This window comes from Ciconia boyciana, chromosome 4 (genome assembly GCF_034638445.1).
Source record: "Ciconia boyciana chromosome 4, ASM3463844v1, whole genome shotgun sequence".
Classification (NCBI taxonomy): Eukaryota; Metazoa; Chordata; class Aves; order Ciconiiformes; family Ciconiidae; genus Ciconia; species Ciconia boyciana.
In genome coordinates, this window is record NC_132937.1 from 42155145 (window position 1) to 42178219 (window position 23075).

The 23075-nt window shown below is 39.3% G+C and overlaps 1 protein-coding gene across 5 annotated transcripts; it reads left to right on the top strand.

Annotated features, from left to right (window-relative positions):
- SLC30A5 (solute carrier family 30 member 5) lies at positions 1-22384 on the top strand. Of its 5 annotated transcripts, none has more exons than XR_012042088.1 (17): positions 1-295; positions 566-688; positions 2579-2645; positions 3966-4051; positions 5473-5560; positions 7333-7420; positions 8688-8764; positions 9951-10121; positions 10747-11035; positions 11403-11611; positions 12725-12882; positions 13500-13629; positions 15096-15321; positions 16722-16948; positions 18839-18967; positions 19596-21560; positions 21858-22384. XR_012042088.1 is itself a non-coding variant. In XM_072859158.1 (17 exons), exons 4-17 carry the CDS (start codon positions 2592-2594, stop codon positions 19764-19766), a joined length of 2103 nt encoding a protein of 700 aa, XP_072715259.1. In that variant the 5' UTR covers positions 1-295; positions 566-688; positions 2302-2425; positions 2579-2591; the 3' UTR covers positions 19767-22384. The 5 variants fall into 5 exon arrangements, 4 of the variants coding, with proteins under 4 accessions (XP_072715259.1, XP_072715257.1, XP_072715258.1 ...); XM_072859158.1 differs by adding an exon at positions 2302-2425 and having other exon boundaries at positions 19596-22384; XM_072859156.1 differs by having other exon boundaries at positions 19596-19800; positions 21411-22384.
- Positions 22385-23075: the final 691 nt, after the last annotated feature.

Sequence of the window (23075 nt, forward strand, 5' to 3'; positions counted from 1 at the left end):
CTGGCCGGCGGGCGGCCTGCGCTCCCGTCCCGGTCCCGGTCCCGGTCCCGGTCCCCGTCCCGGTCCCGGTCCCCGTCCCCGTCCCCCTCGCACGGCGGCGGCCGGCCGGCCGCGGAGGATGCGGTGCCCCCGCTGCGGGGGAGGCAGGCCGCGCCGCGCCTGAGTGCTCGCTCCCCTTCCCTCGCAGGGGCGCGGGGCCGCGCCCGCTCCCCCGCCCCGGCATGGAGGAGAAGTACAGCGGGCAGGCCTTGGCCGGCGGCGGCGTGCTGGGGCCCGTGGATGTGCCCAGCGCCCGGTAACGGCGGCGGGGGGGGAGCGGCCGCTCCGCTGGGTGAGGGGGGCCTCGGGCGAGCCCCGCCGAGGGGGGCTGCCCATCGCCGTCCCTCCCTCTGGGGAGCAGCGGGCATCGCCCTTCAGCCTTCCTGGCGCGGCGGGAGCCGGCGGCCTCCTCCGCGTGAGGCGCAGGGCCGCCGGGGAGGGGGAGAGACCGGCGGCGGGGCCTGGGCCCGGACGGCGGCGGCGTGTGCGTGGTCGCAGGTGCAGACTGCCCTCCCTCCTTTTGCAGGCTGACTCGGTACATCGTGCTGCTGTGCTTCACCAAGTTTTTGAAGGCCGTGGGGCTATTTGAATCCTACGATCTTCTGAAGGCAGTCCACCTCGTGCAGTTTATCTTTATAGTGCAGCTGGGGTGAGTGTGCAGAGGGAGAAGCCTTGTCCGCCGCCATTACAGCACGCTTTGTCTACGGTGTTCTTTGTCAGCATCAAGCTTATACCCTGCATTATGTTATTATAGATTAATCGAGGAGGAGAAGGCATAGGAGTAGTGAATCCAGGAAATACTCTGTACATATAGCAGTGTTTTTCCTTCATATGTCTGCTCACTATGATTTCAGAATCATAGAATATCTCAAGTTGGAAGGGGACCCATAAGGATCATCGAGTCCAGCTCCCTGCAGGACTACCCAAAACTAAACCATATGACTAAGAGCGTTGTCCAGACACTCCTTGAGCTCTGACAGGCTTGGTGCTGTGACCACTTCCCTGGGGAGCCTGTCCCAGTGACCTACCACCCTCTCCATGGAGAACCTTTTCTAATGACCAATCTGAACTTCCCCTGATGCAGCTTCATTCCATCTCCTCGTGTCCTATCGCTGGTCACCAGAGAGAGGAGATCAGCACCTCCCCCTCCGCTGCCCCCCATGAGGAAGTTGCAGGCTGTGATGAGGTCACCCCTCAGCCTTCTCTTCTCCAAGCTGAGCAAGCCAAGTGACCTCAGCTGCTCCTCCTAAGTCTTGCCCTCAAGACCTTTCACCATCTTGGTTGCCCTCCTCTGGACACACTCTAACAGTCTGATGTCCTCCTTATATTGAGGCACCCAGAACTGCACACAGCACTCGAGGTAGGGTTGCACCGGTGCAGTGTAGAGTGGGACAATCGCCTCCCTCAACCGTCTAGCTATGCTGTGCTTGATGTGCCCCAGGACACGGTTGGCCCTTTTGGCTGCCAGGGCACACCGTTCCCTCATATTCACCTTGCCATCAACCCAGACCCCCAGATCTCTTTCTGTGGGGCTGCTCTCCAACCTCTTGTCCCCCAGTTTGTACATATAACCAGGATTACCCCATCTCAGGTAGAGAATCTGGCACTTGCTCTTGTTACATTTCATATGGTTGGTGATTGCCCAGCTGTGTAGTCTATCCAGATTCTCTCTAAGGCTTCTCTACCCTTGAGAAACTTCAGTGTTTTTGCTACTTCAAAATTGATCATACTGTGGCAGTACTGATCATAGGAAACTCAGGCATGTCCAGATTTCCTTAAGAAGGGCGTAGAAAACAAGCTTGCTTCCTTGTAAGTTGTATTCCTGTAGTTCTTGTGAGCTTCAACTGCTGTTTTTCCCTGATTGAGAGCTAAAGTGTGGAAACTGGTAGCAAATACACAGAAACAACCTTTGCAGACACAATCCTGCTTCATGTTTACCTGATACAATGTGGAAGAGCATTTCTGTAATAAACTTGGCAGAGTTAGAACATTTGGAACCTCATTTTTTCCTTTTATTTCAAATTCGTTTACATTTCTGGGCTTCTCGTGTTCCCAAGCACCATAGTCTTCTTCCCCATCACTTAATCTTTATCCTGTTTGAGGAAGATGCGTGCTGTTTCTTACCATTTCTAACAAGACTGTGTATTTGACATTCCATATGTGAATAAGCCTTTGGGTGTATGTATCATGCTAATAAAAAACATAGTATTATTTCTCCTCAAAACTTCTGAGATCAGTTATTTTGATTTTTGTAAATCACAGGTAGACTTCTCATTAGCCATTCTCTGAAGAACTTGCATTTAAAGTTGACCAGAACTGAAGTTCACTTGTCGCCACCTTTGTACTGCTATCTGACGCGTGTAATGCAGCAGGGAAAATAAAACCAGTGAGTGTGGTCAGTGTGGCCCTTTAATTAAAAATGTAGAGGAAGCCATTTTGTAAACTGCACCTGATATGAGAGACCTAGGTATTTAGAGCTGGTTTGAATAAAAATCTGACTGCTAATACACTAATAGAAAAAACTTTCTCCTTTTAACAGGTCTGCATTTTTTATGGTTTTGTTTCAAAAACCATTTTCTTCTGGAAAGGTGGTAACCAAGCGTCAGGTGAGTTGACGTATGGAACAGTGATTCACATTTTTGTAGATAGTCTTGACGGCATGGCTCTTGCCAAAAATGAAAGTGGAACTAAGGTTACTCCACTTGGAAGATATGCAATTTCCAGAAGTGTGTAACTAACTTTGTGTCTCCTGCACTGTAAAAAACAATCATCATTTTTAGCTTTTGTCAGCTCCTTTTGAGAGTATCATGAAAAGATTGCTCCTTGGCTCCAGACAAGCATCTGTTTTGAGGATTGGATTTTCGAATAGTGCTTAGTCTGCTTAGCTGACTTCGACAGTTTAGAAGGGCAATTTCTGGACTGCCAGAATGTTGAAGTGCTCCAGTCATGTCCCGCACGCCAAAAGAGTGCTTTCTGCCTGGTGCGTTGTGATGAGGTGCTAGTCTGACTGCTCTTCAGGCCTGTGTTGAGTTCCCCGTATCCCGAGAAGTTAGAGTAGGGCCAGGTTGGAACCTCCTGTTTTGTAAGAAACAAATTTTCTTTGCATGCTCCATATTCATCTTGGTTTTATGTAATTGCGTGTGCAAAAACTTGATCCGTGCACAGTATTATAAGCGTATGTGCTAAGTAGAGAGAATCTGAAGGATAGGCTCAGAACTCTTCCAAATGTCAACTGCTTTCATGATTAGACACGTATGGCAGAATTTTGAAGTGTGAACAGGAATAAATTGCATCTTTGATTTGTGTTCAGAAAAATCCATTTATGGATTCACTATTGCTAAAAATTTTAAAATTCTGTGTTTTGAAGATGTGATGTGTGTCATAGGGACTTCATCTCATTTAATGTATTTCCAAAATGAATTACCTTTCTTCAAAAATTTGCATTTAAAGTTAATAATGTGTTGAATAGCTGAATTATAACCTGCTTGCTGGAGAAAAAAATTAACGTGCATAAATATTTGTAGACTTAAGGTCTTAGTCTCTTTATCTTAGATGTTTTATCTAGTTCTATATATGTTTATCAGATACATACAATAGATTACAAAATAAACAGCTTCTTTGACAAGTTCTTGATTTTTTTCAGCCTTTTTTTCAGGCTTTTTGTTAGAGAGATCCTAGACTATACTATAGAACCTAGTGCTGTGGTAGAAAAGAAAGAAGGAATTCTGGTTCATAATATGTCCAAACAAACCTTAGTTGCCTGGCAAAGTAGGTAAAAAGATAATCATACTCTAATTTTTGCAGAACTTGCAAAGCATGTGGTTTTGCCTCTATTTGTACAGGTACTGTGCTAAGAGAATGCTAATAATGGGGTGTTTATTTTGAAACTGTGGAGAAAATGGTAATGAAGTACCTTTCCTTTGTAGTGGATCAAAATTTGTAAGCATGCTGTTGTGGGATGTATCATTTCACTCTTGTGGTTTTTTGGCCTTACTCTTTGTGGACCACTAAGGTAAATATATATTTACTGTAAAGATTGTTTTCTCTTTTTAAGCTAATTTTTGTCATCTTTCCCTGTCTTGCTCCTTTGGTTTTTGTTTTCTGTCCGTCAGCCCATGATGCCAGCCTCTTGCTTTATTTTTTGAAATTTTAAAAGAATCTTTATGCTTTTTCCTGTGAACTCTGTTGTGCTTGGGAAAAAATACATCAATTTTTCTGTAGAACTTGTAATTTTCTTCATTCATTCTTTGACAAGATGCCAGTGAAATTCTTGATAGTGCTTAAACTATTGATGTGAGTGATACAACAAGATCACTGACTGTTTTACTGACTGTAGTTTTCATTGTTTCCCTAGTCTCATTTATGTAACCCCAATTGTTCACTTAACTGTTTGAAGTCCATGGCTTGACAGCTAGTGATAGCAGCTTGTATTCCTGTGCCAGGTGACGAGAATCAGTTTCTGCATTTGTTGCAGGGCACTGCTTTATCTGGTCATACGCCAGTGCTGCATTGGAATTGGGTAGCATTAGTGCATATACTCCACGTAAAATCACCTGTGATGTTTGTTAGCAGTACCGAGTAACTATGAAAGAATAACATTAGACTTCCAAAAATTAAGGTTAATGTATGAGAAAATGTCTTTCATTAGGGAGAGGAAGGTAACGCCTTAAATGATACCTTTTATGAAGTTGAAGTTTTATCCTCTACACAGGAGAAGGCATAACTGAGCATAATAGGATTTCTTTAAGAAGTACTGTAGTGCATTTCTGGTTAGCAGTCTTCCCAAACAGAACCAGTGACATGGGCCCTAGCAGGTTGCATTGCTATGCAGAGAATGGCAGACACATTTCGTAGACTTGAAAGCATGTATTAGTTTCATGTTCTGCTCTGGAAAGCTGTCAATATAGCTTGTTAGTCGGCCTTTGCTATCTGAAGGAGATAGTGTGCAACTTAGAATTTCTCATTTTCAGCAATTAAGAGGTCCTGAGTTTGCATAACCTACTAGACCATCAAGACCTCAATAAACAGGGTGTAATAAAACAGAACAGGACCTCTTTTTTCTGGGAGCCAGAAACTTTGGTTTAGAGGAGGTATTGTAATGGGAATAATAATTCCATCTTGAGCAAGTTAGTATCTTCTTGTATTACTGGAAGAAAGTACAATTTAAAGTAATCTATAAATGAATAATTTTAATCTGTTCCTTGAGTTAGGAAGTTCTTTGGTGATATGTCTAGCTGTCCACAGCTAGATCTATTGCTGGTGAAAGCAAATAGATTTGCATTTATCCTTTTGAATTGTTTAAACTTGCTGTTGAAATCACAGGATAAATCTTTGACTGCTGTGTCATTGAATTTTAGCTGAAATAATATATATAAAGCTTGTGAGGTAAACTCCTTGTAAGTGGACATAAGTGTTTATTTCACTTTTTTGTAGGACATTGTTGCTGTTTGAGCACAGTGACGTGGTTGTGCTATCACTCCTTAGTGTCTTGTTCACAAGCTCAGGTGGAGGACCAGCAAAGGTATTTAAAAATGTATTTTACCACATGTAGAAAATACTGAATGCTATAAATTCAAGAACTTCTTTACCCGGAACAACAGTGTTTCAGACCTATGTTCATAGAAATTGTGCTTTTTTTAGTTTAATTAGTGGTGAAATGATAACATGTACTGCTTGAAATAATAAATACGACATTAAGAGAGAAACAGTGGGTGAAGCTGTTGGAGATCCATAGCAGATAATCTGAGAAGTTTTTCTTTTTGTAGGCGGAAAGGAACCTTGAGAATTATTTTTGTACTTCAGCGTTCTTTGTAATGGGATTTTGGGTTCAAACTGACAAAGCGACGTATGTGCACGTAGTGGTCATAGCCTTTAGGCACAGAAGTCCAGCAATACAGTCTCCAGATCCTTGCCTAGCCTCTTCAGTGTCTGTAGCTTTTCATATACTTTGTTTTTTCTGCCGAAAAGTTCTCTAAGTACTTCAATGTCTGCATGAGCCTATATGTGCTGAATACTTGGGCCCAGTCTTTCACTTAATCAGAGATCTATACTTGAAACATCCTTTGAGTCCCATTACATGCAGTTGTGCAGGGTGTTCTCTACCTGTGCCTAGTCAGCCCTAAATGGAATAAGCTCATCCCAGCACCTAGCAGTCTTGGCCACTTTCCCTCAAAAACAGTGACAGTTCGAGGAAGATGCCTTATGATGTCATATGCCAGAGGCTAGAGTACTTGCTGTGTAAGAGAAAGTCTGGCTTTGGTGCCGCCTCAGGCTGGGATTTTTAAAATCTCAGTCTCATAACTGCTGCTGGCGTCCCCTAATCACTTTTAGGGTGGCCTTAGAGTGAATAGCAGAGTCATCTGCTCTGACACTCTACCCTTGCCCCCCTCAAATCGAGATGCTTAGAGCATCCAGCATGAAGCTCTTCAACTAGAAGACAAATTTTTTCACCAGCCATCCACCCAAAGGGTAAACGTGGAGCTTCAGAGAGATTCTTTGTCAAGCTGTACCTTAGTGGGCCACGCTTGGCAATTAAGCTGCATCTCTAAGGCAGTAGAAACAAGGGAGCAATAACCCTGTCCTCTGAATGTTTCAGCTTTATGAAGTGAACTGTGGCAAAGAGAAGTCAGCTGACTTTCCGAAACAAAAATGTGATAGCTGTATTTGGCTTCAGAATATGAATTAAATAGTAGTTTTTAGCTGTAGAGCTCAGTGTTTTGCCAAGATGATGAGTACCAAAACTGCATTGTTTTAAGTCAGGGTGGTGAAAGCTCTGGGAGCTGGGATTTCATAGTTACCTCTGTCCCTTCCTCACGAAAGCACTGCAGAGCTCTGCTTTCTCAGAGCCTTTGGACAGTGCTTCAGCCTTTATGTCCCATAAGACAAAATACTACAATTTGTCCACTAGATCTTGTTTATAGCTCCTTGATGCTACAAAATATTAAATCATCAGGCTTAAGTAGCTCTGCATTCTGGCAGGCAGAAATACACCATGAAGAAGGAAGCAATCACACTTGAAGTTCATAAGATACAGGCTTCTGGCTTGTTACAGTGGTGATTTACCCTGAGTTATGTGGTAAATCTGAAAAATGGAATAAATATAAAATCATATTGTCAAGGTCACTTTTTCAAAAAAATGGGTTTTTTCCTCATGTTTTTCTTACCAAACTAAAATATGCTTACATTGATCAGGAAGGGGGGAGAGAGGGGGCTGATTTCTTGGATTTTTTTAACATCAATCTGTTACAGAATATTATAAAAATATTTTGGGCTTTTTGTTTTATTTTTTTACAGACAAGAGGTGCTGCATTTTTCATCATAGCTGTCATCTGCTTACTACTTTTTGATAATGATGACCTCATGGCTAAAATAGCAGAACATCGTATCCTTCCTTGCTATGTCTAAGAGCAAGTGCCTGTTACTACTGGAGCAGAGAGAATGTGAAGTTGAATGCACTTAATTAAATATGTGTGCTTTTTCTTAATAGGAATCTTACCTTTCAAGAATATTATAACATAAGATTTTACTTTCACATCTAAATACTAATATTTACAGCTGAATGAATGGCATTGCTTACTTTGTTGATAACTTAAAACACAGCTATAGATTTTAAGTTGTAGTTAAAGGCTCCCTGCCCATTTGTACATATCAGGCCACTTAGGATTGCTAGCAGCTTTTTTGATCAGCTCTCATTTTTTTTTAGAAATTTGAGACATAATGGCTGGAGCCTAAGTGTGTGCAGTAAATGGTTGATAGCCTGGCTGTTAGTCTTTTGGGTATATCCAAAAAGATTGTTTTGTGCTTTTGCCAATATGGTAATCTCAGTTCATCTGCTAAGCTGAAAAGTGATATGAAATAGCCTGCAGTAGCTCCAATGACAGTGGACTTCAAACTGCAAGTGGAAGCTAGCTAACATTCTTTCAAAGCCACTGAGTTAATTGGAAGTGATTCTGAAGTCAGTTTTCAACAGGTCTTCTCATCATAGTGAAGTGTACTGGCAAAAAGCGGTACATCTGAGGATGGGCAGTAAAAACAAACAAGGTGAAAGGTAAACTTGCTCAAAGAAGGATGAAAGCATGGAATTACAGATGCAAATGGTATATTCAGGAATAGTATTGATTAATCTACTGAGTTTTCAGTGAGTAAATTCATTGTTGAAGTGCCCTCTAGTAGTTTTCCCAAAAGCTATTGTTATTTTAATTTTTGCTGGATTGTGCTTGTCAATTACTCTTTGTTTTCTAAATTTTAAATATTTAGAAACTGGACAGATATAAGTCATACTTTAGACACCTCACTGTTGTAGTGCTTTTAGTGAAAATCAATCTAATTTTTAATGCTGTTGAGTATATTTTTTGAAGTCTGGTTGCCAAAATTAACATAAATCCTGTATCATGACTACTGTGCAGTATTTAACAGTGCCTATGTTCTCACGTTTTAAAATACCCTTTTTTTCTTTCTTCCAAATACTTTTAACTGTTTATTTTCTGTGGAAATATTTTAATCTTTCCTAAATCTTAAGGATCTGACAAATCTTAAATCTCAGTTTGCTTACTTCTGCTTCCCGTGTTCTTCTGCTACATCTACCTGTTCTTTGGTTTTAAAAAAAAAAAAATCAAATGAAACTCTTCCTTAATTTTTTTTTTATTTAGCTGAGGGGCATCATGACAGTGCTCTTACCCATGTTCTGTATACAATCATTGCTTTCCTGGGTGTGGCAGATCACAAGGTAAAGAACTTGTATTTTAGTAGGTTAGTACTTACCTAAGTTTTGTAGGTAAGAATTTCACCAGCTCTGAGCTAATACAAGCCTAAATCAACAGCAAAAAGTTCACCATCCCCACCCCATATCAGAACTGAACTAGTACTGTAATTTTTACGTCTTGATTGAGTACGAGCAGCTTCAATACAGCAAGCCAAACCATACAATATTCAACTTGTATAGCTGATAAGGACTTTGCTGTAATGCATAACCTAAAAAGTCTCATCAAAATTATCATGAAGTACTCCACGTCATCAGTGTTCCGGATATTCATAATGCTTTGCATGCAATATGTTTCTTGCTTACTTTTGGGGTCTGTGTTTTGTTGCTGCTTTATCTTTCCCCAGTTGTTCCTTTACATTAGATGCTTGTATTTGAAGACACAGATTCTGGTACTTCTCAGTAGTATAGTCCCATTATAATGGGTGGCACGAATAACTGAGTATCAAAATCTTACTGTATGGGATTGACCTGGCTGATTGAATTGTTCTGTTAGCTTAGTCTTGTTGCTAAAGTGACTGCACTGAGGACTAAAACAGGAAAAAAAATATATGGAGCAGCTGAGAAAGTATTAATATAAAAATAAATCAGATGTTAGAGAGACTGGTTACCTGTGTGCAAAGCAAGTGTGATCTAAGGGAGATGAGATGCTGTGTGTGTATCTTGTGATTCATTTATAGAACAATTTTGTTGAAAGAAAATATTGTGAAGAAATACGGTATGGTGCAATTAAAGGTAAGTGAATGAAAAGGTTATGAAAGGATTAGAGGCCACGGTGACATGACACTTTTGGGGTTTATGTATACTTTCAACACTTTTTTAATAATGGAAGATGGGAAACCCAGTTTTGTGTGGTTTTTCTTTTTCCTCATATGCTGTTTGCTACCAATTCACGGCTGTTGTATGCTAATTAACACCGTTGAGAGTTCTAAACTTCAAGTCATATGAGGCTGTTGTGAATAATGCTGAGGTACAACCATGCATGCTATATTACTGTTTCTAACTAGAGTAACAGTTAGAGGAAATATCCTGTCTCTGGCTTTTCTGTAAGTTAAGGAAAGCATATTAATCTTTTTTCATGTAAGTGTCACTTTGTTTGGAGTGAGGTATTTGGCTCTCAAGAGATGCTAACGGGATCCCTCTGTGTTTCCAGGGAGGAGTACTGCTTCTGGTACTGGCATTGTGCTGTAAGGTTGGTTTTCACATGGCTTCCCGAAAACTGTCTGTAGATGTAGGTGGAGCCAAGCGTCTTCAGGCTTTGTCTCATCTTGTTTCCGTCCTTCTGTTGTGCCCATGGGTCATTGTTCTCTCTCTGACAACAGAGGTAAGATAGCAGGTATAAAAATAAATCATTTTTTGTAGTGCTTCTGCTTGTGAAGTGCAATTTAAATCTTTCCTTTAAAGTATCTTCAAAATTACCAAAGTTGCCATTTTTATTTTTCTAGTAAGCGCTGTTTGAAAGTTTTCCTCAACATTTTCATGTATATCTGCATGATACCTTAATTTCCTCTTTTGTGTGATAACTTAATTTCATCTTTCTGGCTCAGGTATTATATCCTGGATTCATATACTAACATTGCACAAGTATTAATAACTGTAAAAATACAGGGCTCTCTTATTCCTCAGGATTAGATTATTGTAATTTAAAGATGTATTTGTTATGCCTGCATGCTTAGGGAGAGTAGACCATTGCAAACGTGGCATTGCATATGGCATTGCTTTTAAACACATGGAATTATTTAAAATAAGGTACTGTAGTGCATATTAGATACATGTGTCTTTCTACAGCTGGAATGTTGGGTTTATATGATAAATTGAAAGTATAGAAGTATTTATGTTCTGATGGATTGCTGAAAACATTTGTAATGAAAGTGAACTAGGTTTAACGCTGTGTATACAATCACATCTAATGGTGAACAATCCTGTTTGAAATGTACTTTTTGTTGCAGAGTAAAGTAGAGTCTTGGTCTTCTCTCATCATGCCTTTCATAACAGTCATCTTCTTTGTTGTGATCCTGGATTTCTACGTGGAGTCCATATGCTCTGTCAAGATGGAAGCTTCCACATGTGCTCGATATGGGTCCTTTCTTATTTTCATTAGTGCACTGCTTTTCGGCAACTTTTGGACACATCCAATAACAGACCAGCTTCGAGCTATGAACAAGCCACCACACCATGAAAGCACAGAGCATGTTCTTTCTGGAGGGGTGGTAGTGAGCGCTGTCTTCTTCATTTTATGTACGTATTTGTATTTATCTTTTAACAAATCTATTGTCTGTGTGACTGGGAAGCCAATCAGAAAATGGATGTGTGCAGAATTCTTTTGGATGAGCTTTTATGGATTCTTTTGAATAAAAAGGGCCTGTAACTTTGTACTCCTTTACTGTCTGTCTACAAAAAACTGAATGTAATAGGTCTGTTCTGTTGTGGAAGTGATGATCTAATCTTACATAGCAATGAAATCTAATGATAAACCTCAAGATGAAGTTGACAATCAGTTTGCTGCCTGCAAATATCATGTAAGCTTTGATTGCTGATAAAACACATTATAAAATAGCTGTGAAGCTTAGAAACAGCAACAAAAACTTCAATACTTTCCTTGCAGCTGCCAATATCCTGTCCTCCCCCTCCAGGAAAGGGCAGAAGGGTACCCTTATTGGCTATTCCCCTGAAGGCACTCCTCTCTATAACTTCATGGGTGACGCATTGCAGCAGAGCTCACAGTCGTTACCCCGGTTTATTAAGGAGTCACTGAAACAAATCCTTGAGGAGTATGATTCTAGGCAGATTTTCTATTTCTTGTGCCTGAATCTGGTAAGTGCATGTTCTTGGTTTTTTTTCTTCAAACCAAATCACAGTAGTACATACATAGTACATAGTACAGTAAGAAGAGTTATTCTTTAAAAGTTTTCCATGATTGATTGTTTTGAAAAGTGACCCTTGATAGAGTAGTTTCATTAGATGGAATGTTAAAATAGAAGATTCTTGTGCTAATCTTACAGTAAGTGGCAGGGCACTTTAATTTGATTTCACAGTGTGGCGCTAGTTCTATGTGTAATTATTATACCAGTAAGTAAATACTTACCTGATGGTACATTTAAGATCGAGGTATCTCAATGTTACCAGCAGATAAGCTGAAACTAATAAGGCTTTCAAGGATGGGGACAAAAAAATAGCAAGTGTGGGATTGAGTAGTGTCATTTTGGAGTAAGCTGGTTTTTATTTCTAGCTTCTCTCTTTCTCGAATAGGAAAAGGTCATGCAATAAGCAAGACTGATAGAACCTCATTTGCAAAGGTCTCTCTTCATTCTTTGGCAATTATCCAAGAAAATAGGGGGAGAAACTGGAAGTATCTATGATAACTTTAAGGAATTCCATTATGGACTATGAAAGATGGGAAAGAACTTTTATAGGCAGACCAGTTAATAACAGTAAATCGTACAGGGAAAATGTATGTATTAAAAATGTTTCCTCATGTACCCTTCTCAAAACTAATTCACAAGATTCAAACAGTAATTAATCAGTAAAGAAATTTTTTACAGAACAGATATATAGAGAGCATTGCTTTTACACTAATAATAGATCAGGTCTGAGTTGTTACATTGTTTAATGGCAAAATGCTTAAAACTTCGTCTGCACGATGTTAGTTTAAAATTATAAATGAAAACTTAAATTTGCTCCTGTAGAGGGTTGTTTTCTTAGGTCTAAGGCTTTTGGGAAGGTAGATTCAAAAATATCTCTTCATAGACTTGCAATGTATCTCTTGCTTTTGTTTCATTGGAGGAGAGAGAAAATGGTCTAGAAATACTTTGAACAATACCTTTGAAACCTATCAAGTGTCCTATGAAAAGAGTTTCCTGATAGCTACCAAGACATTAAATTACAAGTTAATGTTCAAGGAAAAATTCAAACTCTCTGTCGTTTTAGGCTTTCACTTTTGTGGAGCTTTTTTATGGAGTATGGACCAATAGCCTTGGTCTTATTTCTGATGGATTTCACATGCTTTTTGATTGCTCTGCATTAGTGATGGGGCTTTTTGCAGCTCTGATGACAAGATGGAAAGCAACTCGCATATTTTCCTATGGGTATGTATATTAGGTTCTTTAAGGACTATCTGAAAATTGTTCTACTTGCCCATTTTCAAAATGCCCTGCTATAAAGATATGTTCAGGATGTTTTAATGGTGCATGCTTCTGTGGGTTTTTTGCTATGTCTCTTTTCTGTTCCATTTGTGTTCATGCTATTCCCCTCTTACCCCGGCAAAAAAGTGTCTGAAATTTTCATTTCATTTTAATTTAAGAGATAATTTTCATTTATCTCTACAAATAAAACTTTATCACTGTGAATATTATGTAGGAATTGCCTCACTCTATATATGTATGTATATGAGGATTTCAGTTGTGCTGGCATAATCAAAATGTTTATGGTTAAATTGCACAGCAGTTTAGCAATTTGAAGCTCTGAATGTGCAGTCTATATAAAAAAATACTTACATTATTATAGCTTTATACTGTTGGTGTTTGGACACTTGCAAACTAGCTACCTCTTGGTCAGAAATAAAGAACCCAGAAATTAAGGCATGGTTTTGTGGCATTGAGGAAAAAAATCAAAGCAATCTTAATGCTGTGTTAAATGTATTATAACTTTATTATAACTTTGAAATTTGTTCTTCACTCTCAAAAGTACGTATGTTTGCTTTCAGGTATGGACGTGTAGAAATTCTCTCTGGATTTATTAATGGCCTCTTTCTGATGGTAATTGCTTTCTTTGTCTTCATGGAATCAGTGGCCAGACTGGTGGATCCTCCAGACATAGATACAAATATGCTAACTGTAAGTTTTGTCATTCTGTTTTGATGTTTGGAGGTAATGGTTCATTTATGTTTGTCATAATTTTAAAAAAAGAATTTGAGACTAAAGCTGCATATGCAAGAGATCTAAACTGTGCCTTGACTTAACATATTCTAATTTTAAAATCCAAACTAAATCTAGTTTTAAAATGCTAAAATATATAGGGGTGAATATAATTTAACTATAACATTTAAATTTATTTTTTTTCTAAGATGTTACAGCTCTAATCTTTTTAGATGGTGGTCTTTCTATAATAAAAGATACTAAGCAAATAATCTGTACAAGACTAAATTTGGTTCTGCTGTTATGTATACCAATGTCAATTATTACCGAAAAGATTTTGTATTAATCTCTGAGAAACCTCAAAAATCAGCGAGAATTCATAACATTATGCTGAGTGTGTTACTATGGCATAAACAATCATGAAGCTGTGCGTAGCTAATCTTAACTACACCTGTGTCCCTTTACCTTCCACAGCCTCATTATGGGCTCCCCACTTAAATTTTCAAGCTTCCATCCCTTTCTTTCAAATGCAATAGTTCATTTTATTCAAACTATTTTTTTTTATTATGGAGTTCTGCAAATCCAAGCCTTCTTTTATCACATTTCCAGCTTCACTTGTTTTCCCTCCCACACACACACACAAATTGTGCTCTCCTGTTCTCTTCAGTAACAAAGAGAAAGATTTTTATGTAGGCACAATTAGAAATATGCATTGCTGGAATCGAGGCCTGATTTTTTATTTTTTTTCTTTTTAATCTTCAATATTTGCTCCATTATTACTACTGATTTTGTTTCTTGGGGGTGGGAGGGGTTACCCCCCCTACATGAGCACAGTCTGCATAGCCAAGGAAAGGTCTGATAACCCCCAAGTAGGACTTGCTTAACTCCTTTATTAGCTGGAATTAGCTGGAATTACTCTTACACTTTGCTAGTTTTTCAAAAGAAGAGTAGAAAAACAGGCAACTTGACCAATAAAGCAGTAGTTGCTGTCTTCAGTTAAGTACAATTTTAGATGAGTGTGCATCTCCTAGATACAATATAGAAATTTTTTTTGCCAGTGAAAGCAAAGCTTGTATTCAAACCACTTTATCTCTTTTTGAAAGTAAACAAAATCAATCACCCCTTCTTAAAACTAAATTTTCTATCTTGTCCTGATTTGTGGAGACTAGGTTTTGCATTTTGGTGGTGGTTATTGGGTGGGTTTTTGGGAAGGTTGGGGAGAATTGGATTTTTGTGAGAGGGGAAGAAAATTCCTTTGAAACCAGCTTGTATACTGAAAGGAATATGATGAGGAATCCACATCAGAATAATCCTTCTGTTGATGTTAATGCTTCCACAATTTGCCTTTCTTAGGCGTACAGTGTTTCCGATTACTATGTTCTAGAAAATAAACTTGAACACCTGGGAAGATGTAGTGATGTTAACGACTTTTCTCCCTCTCACAGCCAGTCTCTGTTGGAGGGCTGATCGTAAACCTTGTTGGTATCTGTGCCTTTAGCCATGCGCACTCCCACGGGGCTTCTCGGGGAGGCTGTCACTCACATGATCACAGCCATTCTCACCACGGGCACAGCCACAGCCATGGGCATGGCCATTCCCACACTGACCATGGGCACAGCCATGGACATTCCCATGGGTCTTCTGGAGGAGGCATGAATACCAACATGAGAGGCAAGTACACATTGTTGAATTGTAAATGGTGTATGATTTCCAGCAGACTTTGAAGATATTCAGAATCAGACCCCTCTTAAAATCTCCAGAAGTGATCTGACAGCCATTTAATGTAGTATACATGAATTTCTCAAACTGTTTCTTCATTAATGAGTTTCACTTGAAGAAACATAAATGGAAATGTTTCTTTGCATGGCTTGCTTAGATGTGGGTAATACCTAAGGACCAATAAAAAGCATTAATTTGCAGTCCTCATTAGCATTAATAAACAGTCATTGTAAGCCTTATTGAAAGAGCTTAAAGTCCATGGTTCTAAGTTCCATCTGGAAATGGAAGTACAAGATCTCTATCTATAAAGATATTACCATGCTTCTAGGTATCCTGTGACAGCTGGTTGTAAAAACACTGGGGGAGGGGATAAGAAGCAGAAGAACAAATGCAGACCCGCAATCTAGAATGTGCTTCTATTTGTGATTCAGAAGATGAGGTGGTAAAGATGAAACTTTCTTTTTCAAATCTAAAATCAGAAGCTAACTGAGAAGGGTAACATATATATAATTTCAGCATAGCTACTTCTTAGAATTTTTTCCCTAGTAGTTAGAAGGTAGTTATTTACCAACTGCCTGGCTTATAAAAAAAAAATCTATAAAGGAATGAGATTTTTGTGTAAGCTTGTCAGAGCATAAGCTTTTTAGCTAATAGTTTCATATTTCATTGGTTATTTTACATCCTAATTCAGATGTCTGTTCTGTTGTCTGGCATTTTTGTGAAGTCTGCCCATACTCTTAACTACTTCAGTATTCTTTCAAATCCTGATACTTAACTAGCACTAATCTTACAAATGGTTAGAGATTATTTTTCTGTGCCCTTTGAGTGTACGCTGAGAATGCTACGCACCATTAAAGCAGTATAAAGGATTATTCCTACCAGTAGCAGATAGTCAGTCTTCTTATAAAATAGGAGCAGAGTTGGCATACAAAAACCAAATGATACATTAAAATCTGTCCACGTTAGCAGGCCAAGGCATTTACACTGATCTTTTTATCCTCTGTTAAGGATCAATGAGTCCCTCTATACAGCGTTAAATGATTAAGCTATATAGTACAAATCCCACTAACAATTTAAAGACTATTCACGTTTGGTTTAATCTGCAAATGCCTGCCTAGATCATCGCACTGTAGAGCAAAAATAGGGGGGTTTTGCATTTATTTCTAATTAAACATTAGAAAAGCTAAATGTTTTGTTTAATTTTGCACCCAGTTAGGCAGATAGTTGCCTCTGTTTAGCTTGAGGGGTGTTTGTTATATTTAATAAACCCTGCATTGTTTCTGCTGTTGAACATATATGTACATTTTAAACAGAACTGTTCAACTTAATCACTCAGTTTATTTTTTTTTCAGGTGTGTTTCTGCATGTGTTAGCAGACACTCTTGGCAGTGTTGGTGTTATCGTATCTACGATATTTATTCAGCAATTTGGATGGCTTATAGCTGATCCGCTCTGCTCTCTTTTTATTGCTACATTGATTTTTCTTAGTGTTATCCCACTATTGAAAGATGCTTGTCAAGTGCTTTTGTTGAGGATACCTCCAGAACAGGAGAAAGATCTGCATACTGCTTTAGAAAAGGTCAGAACTACAATTCTAAATGTTTTCATATACACACATACAAAGCTATAACTGTTTTTAATAATTATTAAACTCAAGTAGTTCAGTCTGACAGCTTCCGTTGTCTTAGACAACTTCATGTCTCAAGTTGTTTTAAATCTATTTTGCAGAGATATGACAGGATTAGGAGCTCGACTGATTAAAGTCATTCTGCAACTAAAAAAACCATACACTGTTTTTTGCTTTTATGGGTAGATCATGATTTCGGACGAGTATGGTAGCATTGTGGGAAAGGTACTTAGTACGAAGAAAGAAATGTAGCAATTCCCAAAACCTTGTGGCCTTTTTAAACTTGATGTGTACAGTTCAGGCTACAGGATTATATCTTGCGCCTGTAATTGCAGGTTTTCTTACTTGTCCATATCATGAAGGGCATGCTGGTTCACAGTGAGATGGCAAAATTAAATTTTCTAAATAGTTTTTCATTCTAGTCTATTTTCTTCCTGTGTGCTGCAGTACGGTATCTACTTTGAGGCTGTACTTAGTTTTCACTGTTGGTTCATTTGAAGTTCCTACTGAGAATCATAGTGCAGACCTCAGTGTGGAGAACTCCTCTCTGTCAAAGAACTAGTTACGTGTTCTTTGAGAATGCCATCAACTAGAGGCAGCAAGGAGGACTATCCTGATGGTGTCCTGTCAGTTAGTAGAGGGGGAGATGTGTCTGCATGAGAAAGAAGAAAGTAAGTGGAAGTTGGCGGGAGAGACTTGTGTAATGAAAGGAAAGTGGGGTTTTGCTTTTTGATAAGGGAAGACAGAAAGCAATTCTGGGAGACTGAGGAAAAAGAAAGTACTTTTTGAAAACAGTCAACGAGCAATTCATTAAAAGATAATAGGAAAGGCATTTAAAAAAATAGACCGTAGTAAAACAATATGCTTGCTGTAGTTTGACCCCAGCCAGCAGCCAGGCATCCACACAGCCACTTGCTCACTCCCCCCTTTATGACCACCACTGCTGGTGGGACAGGGGAGAGAACAGGCAGAGCGAAAGCAAGAAAAGTCTGGGAGCAATATAAAGGCAGTTTCACAGGTGAAGGAGCGAGTGAAAAAAACCAAGCAATGCACCACCTTCTACAAGCAGACTGATGCCCAGCCAGTCTCTAAGCAACAGCCACCCTGGAAGCCAAAAACACCCCTTCTTCCTCTATCCCAGTTTTTATTGCTGAGTGTGGCATTATATGGCACGCAATATCCCTCTGGCCAGCTTGGGTCAGCTGTCCCAGCTGTGCCCCCTCCCCACTTCTTGCCGACCCCAAGCCTGCTCGCTGGGGTGGGGGGCAGAGTGGGAAAAAGAGAAAGCCTTGACAGTGCCCAAGCACTGTTCAGCAATAGCCAGAACATTGGTGTGTTACCAAAACTGTTTTAGCCACAAATCCAAAACAGGGCACCATAACAGGCTGTTGTGAAGAAAGTTAAATCCATCACAGCCAGACCTAGTACAAAGATGAGTTTCAAAAAATGATAAATTATGGGAAGATACTATGTCTCTGAATTAAGTCCAGCTATAACTAAATAGCTGCTTATCCTGGATAGTGAGGTAACAGATGTCCTAGAAATGGTTAAATGCCCGGTCAGCTTTCTGGTTGGTCTGTCCATTGATGTTATTGTGATCTGTACACTAAATCTGTTTTTTCTAATCCTATTTAGCATTGCACTCTGCTGGGTTTTTCATTTAGTTGGACTTCTAGCTTCTAGTCTTTGACAGTATTAGCAAGGTGACCTTTCAATACTACGCATTTCTGTATACGGCTTAGCTGGAATGCTGCTTTGCTGTACAGGCTTTGTTTCCCTCTGAAATATTTGCCATCAAAATGTGTTCTTAAATTAATTGTTGCTAATGCAATTTCTTTACAGATTCAAAAAATAGAGGGAGTCATATCCTACAGAGATCCTCATTTTTGGTGTCACTCTGCAAGTGTTGTCGCAGGTACAATACACGTGCAAGTGGTATCAGATGTGATGGAACAGAGGATTGTACAGCAGGTAAGGTGCAAGCTTTTTAGACCCTAATGTCTTAATTTCTTACTCTGTAGCCCTTTTTCAGTCATAGACTGAAGTTTGAAGCTGCTGTTTGTGATTATTTTGTGTAGCTATTAGTTAATGTCTCAGAGCTGGTCTCTGAATGCTGTAGTTCGCCTTGCCTGCTAGCTTGGAATTAGTTGCGTAAAGAGTTGTTTGCTAAAACGTCTGCCAAAACAACAACCAAAAAAAAAAAAAGACTGGGTTTGTTTTTCTCACTGTTGAAAGTGGCACTATATCTGCTCTGAGAAAAAGAGGAGGTGATGGATTTCATGCTGCGAAACAGGCGGTAAACAGTAGGGATACCTGGATGTTAATTGTGGGTTTATAACTGGCTTGCTAATACCTGCCTGCCTTGGTTTTTTCTTTTCCTTAAAAAGATACTTATTTCCTTATGCAAGACACTGACAATTACCCATTATGCAGAAGTTGCAAAGCCATACCCTCTGCAGCTAGCCTTTGCTTTCCAGAAAATTGAATTCTTTATGATGATATTTTTTTAATCTACAGTATTTCAGAGCCAGAGTATTGCAAGTTACTGTGAGATGCATACAAAGTGTAATACTAATGTTAATCATACTGCTCTGTTCAGGTTACAGCGGTTCTGAAAGATGCTGGCGTAAACAACCTAACTGTCCAAGTGGAGAAGGAAGCTTATTTTCAACACATGTCTGGACTCAGTACAGGATTTCAGGATGTCCTTGCAATGACGCAGCAACTGGAATCCATGAAATACTACAAAGATGGTACTTACATCATGTGATACAAAGTTGTGTTCACCAAAGGAGGTGTAAATGGTGAGCTGTAGGATTCCATATTCATATTACTTTTTGTCAGGAGATCTTGCACATACATGTACAGAAACAAATGTACTATATATTTGAATTTTTTTAAGCATACTATCTTTATTAAAATTGGATCAAGATGCTTTTATAAAGGAAATAAGATGGACTTGAATATTTGCTGTGTATGTGAAAATAATGGAAATCTTAAATACTGTACTTGGTGTTTATTAAACAGAAGCCTTGCAACTTGTGGATAAGCACGGATATATTCCATACTTCTCTTAAGTATGGAACATCATGATTATAATTTCATGTTAGCAGTAGGAAATGGAAATAGTTTATACTGGAATGCAAACATAATCAACTGAAAAATATTTTTCTTTCTTTTAAACATAGCTTGAAGACTCTTTGAATGAAAAAAATTACATGTTTATTATGGGGATTAAAAAACAACATGAAGTCATGTTTTTTGCACACTTTGTTAGATGATAGAATTACACTGTTTTTATATTATGCCTCGGCATACAAATCTGATTTCTAAACTTGTAATGCATCAGAGAAAATAGATGTTACAATTCTAAATTTATATCAAATTATTTTTTTAAGGAGAGAAATGCACAGGTTAACAGCAGGAAGTTGGGAGGGGGAAAAATTGCAGACACTTTTGTCTTTCCTGGGAAGACTCAGAATCAAAAACCACTCTGTAAAATAATTTTTTGTACTTTTTGTATTAATAACTACAAATGCAATAGTTTGAAGCTTAAAAGTAACTCATCAGTGAGCATCCTAGCACTCAGCTAAACTTCACCTCTTCACGAGATGTTATTCTGGCATTTACTTTATTTTTTTCATAATACCACAACACAGCTGCAGGTGTGCTCTAGCCAGCTGTACCTTTGTGCGTTGGAACCCAAGGAAGAAGTCCAGGTTTAGAATGCTAAACTGTGCCAGTAGTCTGGGACTTGGCAAGTTGCTGAAAACAAAGTTGAGTAAATTGAGACTTCTTGACTGGAAAGAGGAAGTGTGTTTAAGAAAGAATTATGCATGTTGGGGTCTTAATAATGTGAAGAAAACAGATCTCTGTCTTTAGTGAAAACCTGTCAACAGGGTAATAACATAGGTCTTCAGAAGTAGTTATCCTTACATCTGTTTACAGTCTTCCTGTGCCCCCTTTTCTTCTTGTCTAAAGCCCTTAAATATTTTGCTTGGAATTCAGCAAATCAATTCAGTGGTTAGCAAGAATGAGTATGTCTTTCATCAGTCCCTGTATCAACAGCGGTCTTACTTTGTCGTATTGTTCTCTTGTTCTGGCATTTAGGATCAGTACCTGAGTGTCATTATAAAGACCGGGCTTGATGTTAGTGGAATTTGAGGATAGAGTGATGTAGGAATTACATGATCGGATTAGATTCACCAGCAATGCAGTTTGAAATGTCCTTGAGCAATTCTGCTTCTCTTGTGATCAGACTGTTCATACAAACTGCAGCTTCTTTTTGTAACTGTTAAACAAGTTTGCATTCCATTCTCTTCCTCCGGTGCTATCTTAAAACACTCTCTGCAGGGCAGGACTGACTTGAAAAACTGGTCAGAAAGTCCTTAAAAGTTGCATTGCTTTTACATAGAGTGATGAACATTGACTACATGAATCACAGTCCCTCATTTCTTGGGGCAGCGCTGCAGAACCACCCGAGTTCTCAAAGCTTGATCCTGTTTTCTTCTGATTTATGCCTTTGGCAGTGGTTTTCTCACCTTGCCTCCTCCAGAAGGCTCAGGTCAGTTGACTAACAGTGCTACAGTTATGCTCAGCCTATAAGCAGGGTGATCTTTTGCTTTTGAAAACCATTTTCAAACAAAAAGCTTCAGTTAATATTTACATGTGCCACTCATATTTGAGGTGATTCTGCTGGAGCTGACAGCATTTCACCAAATGGAGTACTAGGCTCATCGTGATATGTAGATGAAAAGGGGGGGGTGATTCTTTCTTTTCGAATCAAGTTAGCTTAACATAATTGAAAAGCTTTCATGCTTGCCACAATTTTCTCTGAGCAAATGCTGATTTCCTACTTCAGCTGCTAGCAACAGGACCGGAAACAAATTATGGTGGCTGGGACCATGTTATCTGATCACGGCAACGAAGACCAGCTCGTACCTGGATGCTTCACAGGGAAGTGCAAACCTGCATCTTGACACGCATTCGGCAGCTTTTTGTGTGTTACCCAACACACATGCATGGTGTTTCTCCTGGCTACCCTGGCAGGAAGACAATGGCAATAGACGTTGTCTATCTTAAATTCGTTTAACAAGAGCCAGTATCTGGCAATAATCGTCCAAAGAAGGGTTCAGGCTTCCCCCTCTGCAAGATCTCTTAGAACCATGCTGTAAGGGCAGGTTTTCAAATCACAGGCATAGGCCAATTGTTTTATGTTTTAATGAGTACTACAGTGGGGGAGTTTTTAGTCTAGTGATTTGATTTGTATGCAGGCAGTTGCAACAAAACACTTTCAAAGATGAAACAAAGATTTAAACTGCAGCTATGTATTGTACATCCAGCAGCAAGCAATATATATGTATATAACGAAAAAATAAATGTGGTTTTCAATAACGTTTTGATTTTATGTAGTGCGTCTTGATTTTTCTGGTGAAAACGTGAACCAGGATGGAAATGAAGCAAAATTTGTGGAGACTACCCTTTAAAATCCGAATCTCCCAGCAGGTGAATCGGAGTTTCAGAGTGTTCCTGAAATAAAACTCAATAGCAACGGAGTTACTGTTAAGCAGGCATCCTTTATTACAGCGCTGGGCAGCACTGGGGATCGCTCCACAGTAAGCGCTCCGACAAACAAGCAAGATAGCAGAGAGTATATGTTGCAAATTCATACATATTCATAAGATTAATTTATATAAACATGAGATTTCTTGGAACGCATTAATATATGTAAATGTCTCTGACGCATGCGTCCTTGAGTCCTTAGGTGGTCATTGGAGGAAGTCGGTAGTCTTTAGACTAGTCTTTAGTCATTAGAGTTGAGTAACCAAGATATTTACAGCATTTCTTTTTGTCTTTGGGGATTTTAGCTCTTTTCAGAAACAGGGACGTGTGTTAGGAAGAGGCCTGCGTAAACGGAGGGCTCTGGTTCCCTCTCCAGCTGCTTGCGCAGGAGCTGACTGGAGCCGGGCAGCTTGAGAACACGCTTCAGAAACGAATTTCCTGGGCATTTCGCGGGCATTTCTTGGGCACGTCTCTTGTCCGGAGACCCCGCCCTGGGCGTCGCCGGTCGGCGGCAGCC

Excerpts from the sequence above, each read along its gene's own strand:
- SLC30A5 (XM_072859155.1), top strand. The coding sequence starts at position 222 with ATGGAGGAGAAGTACAGCGGGCAGGCCTTGGCCGGCGGCGGCGTGCTG. Across the intron at positions 11,612-12,724 it reads ATTTCTTGTGCCTGAATCTG|GCTTTCACTTTTGTGGAGCT; the intron begins GTAAGTGCATGT and ends CTGTCGTTTTAG. Across the intron at positions 16,949-18,838 it reads TGCATACTGCTTTAGAAAAG|ATTCAAAAAATAGAGGGAGT; the intron begins GTCAGAACTACA and ends ATTTCTTTACAG.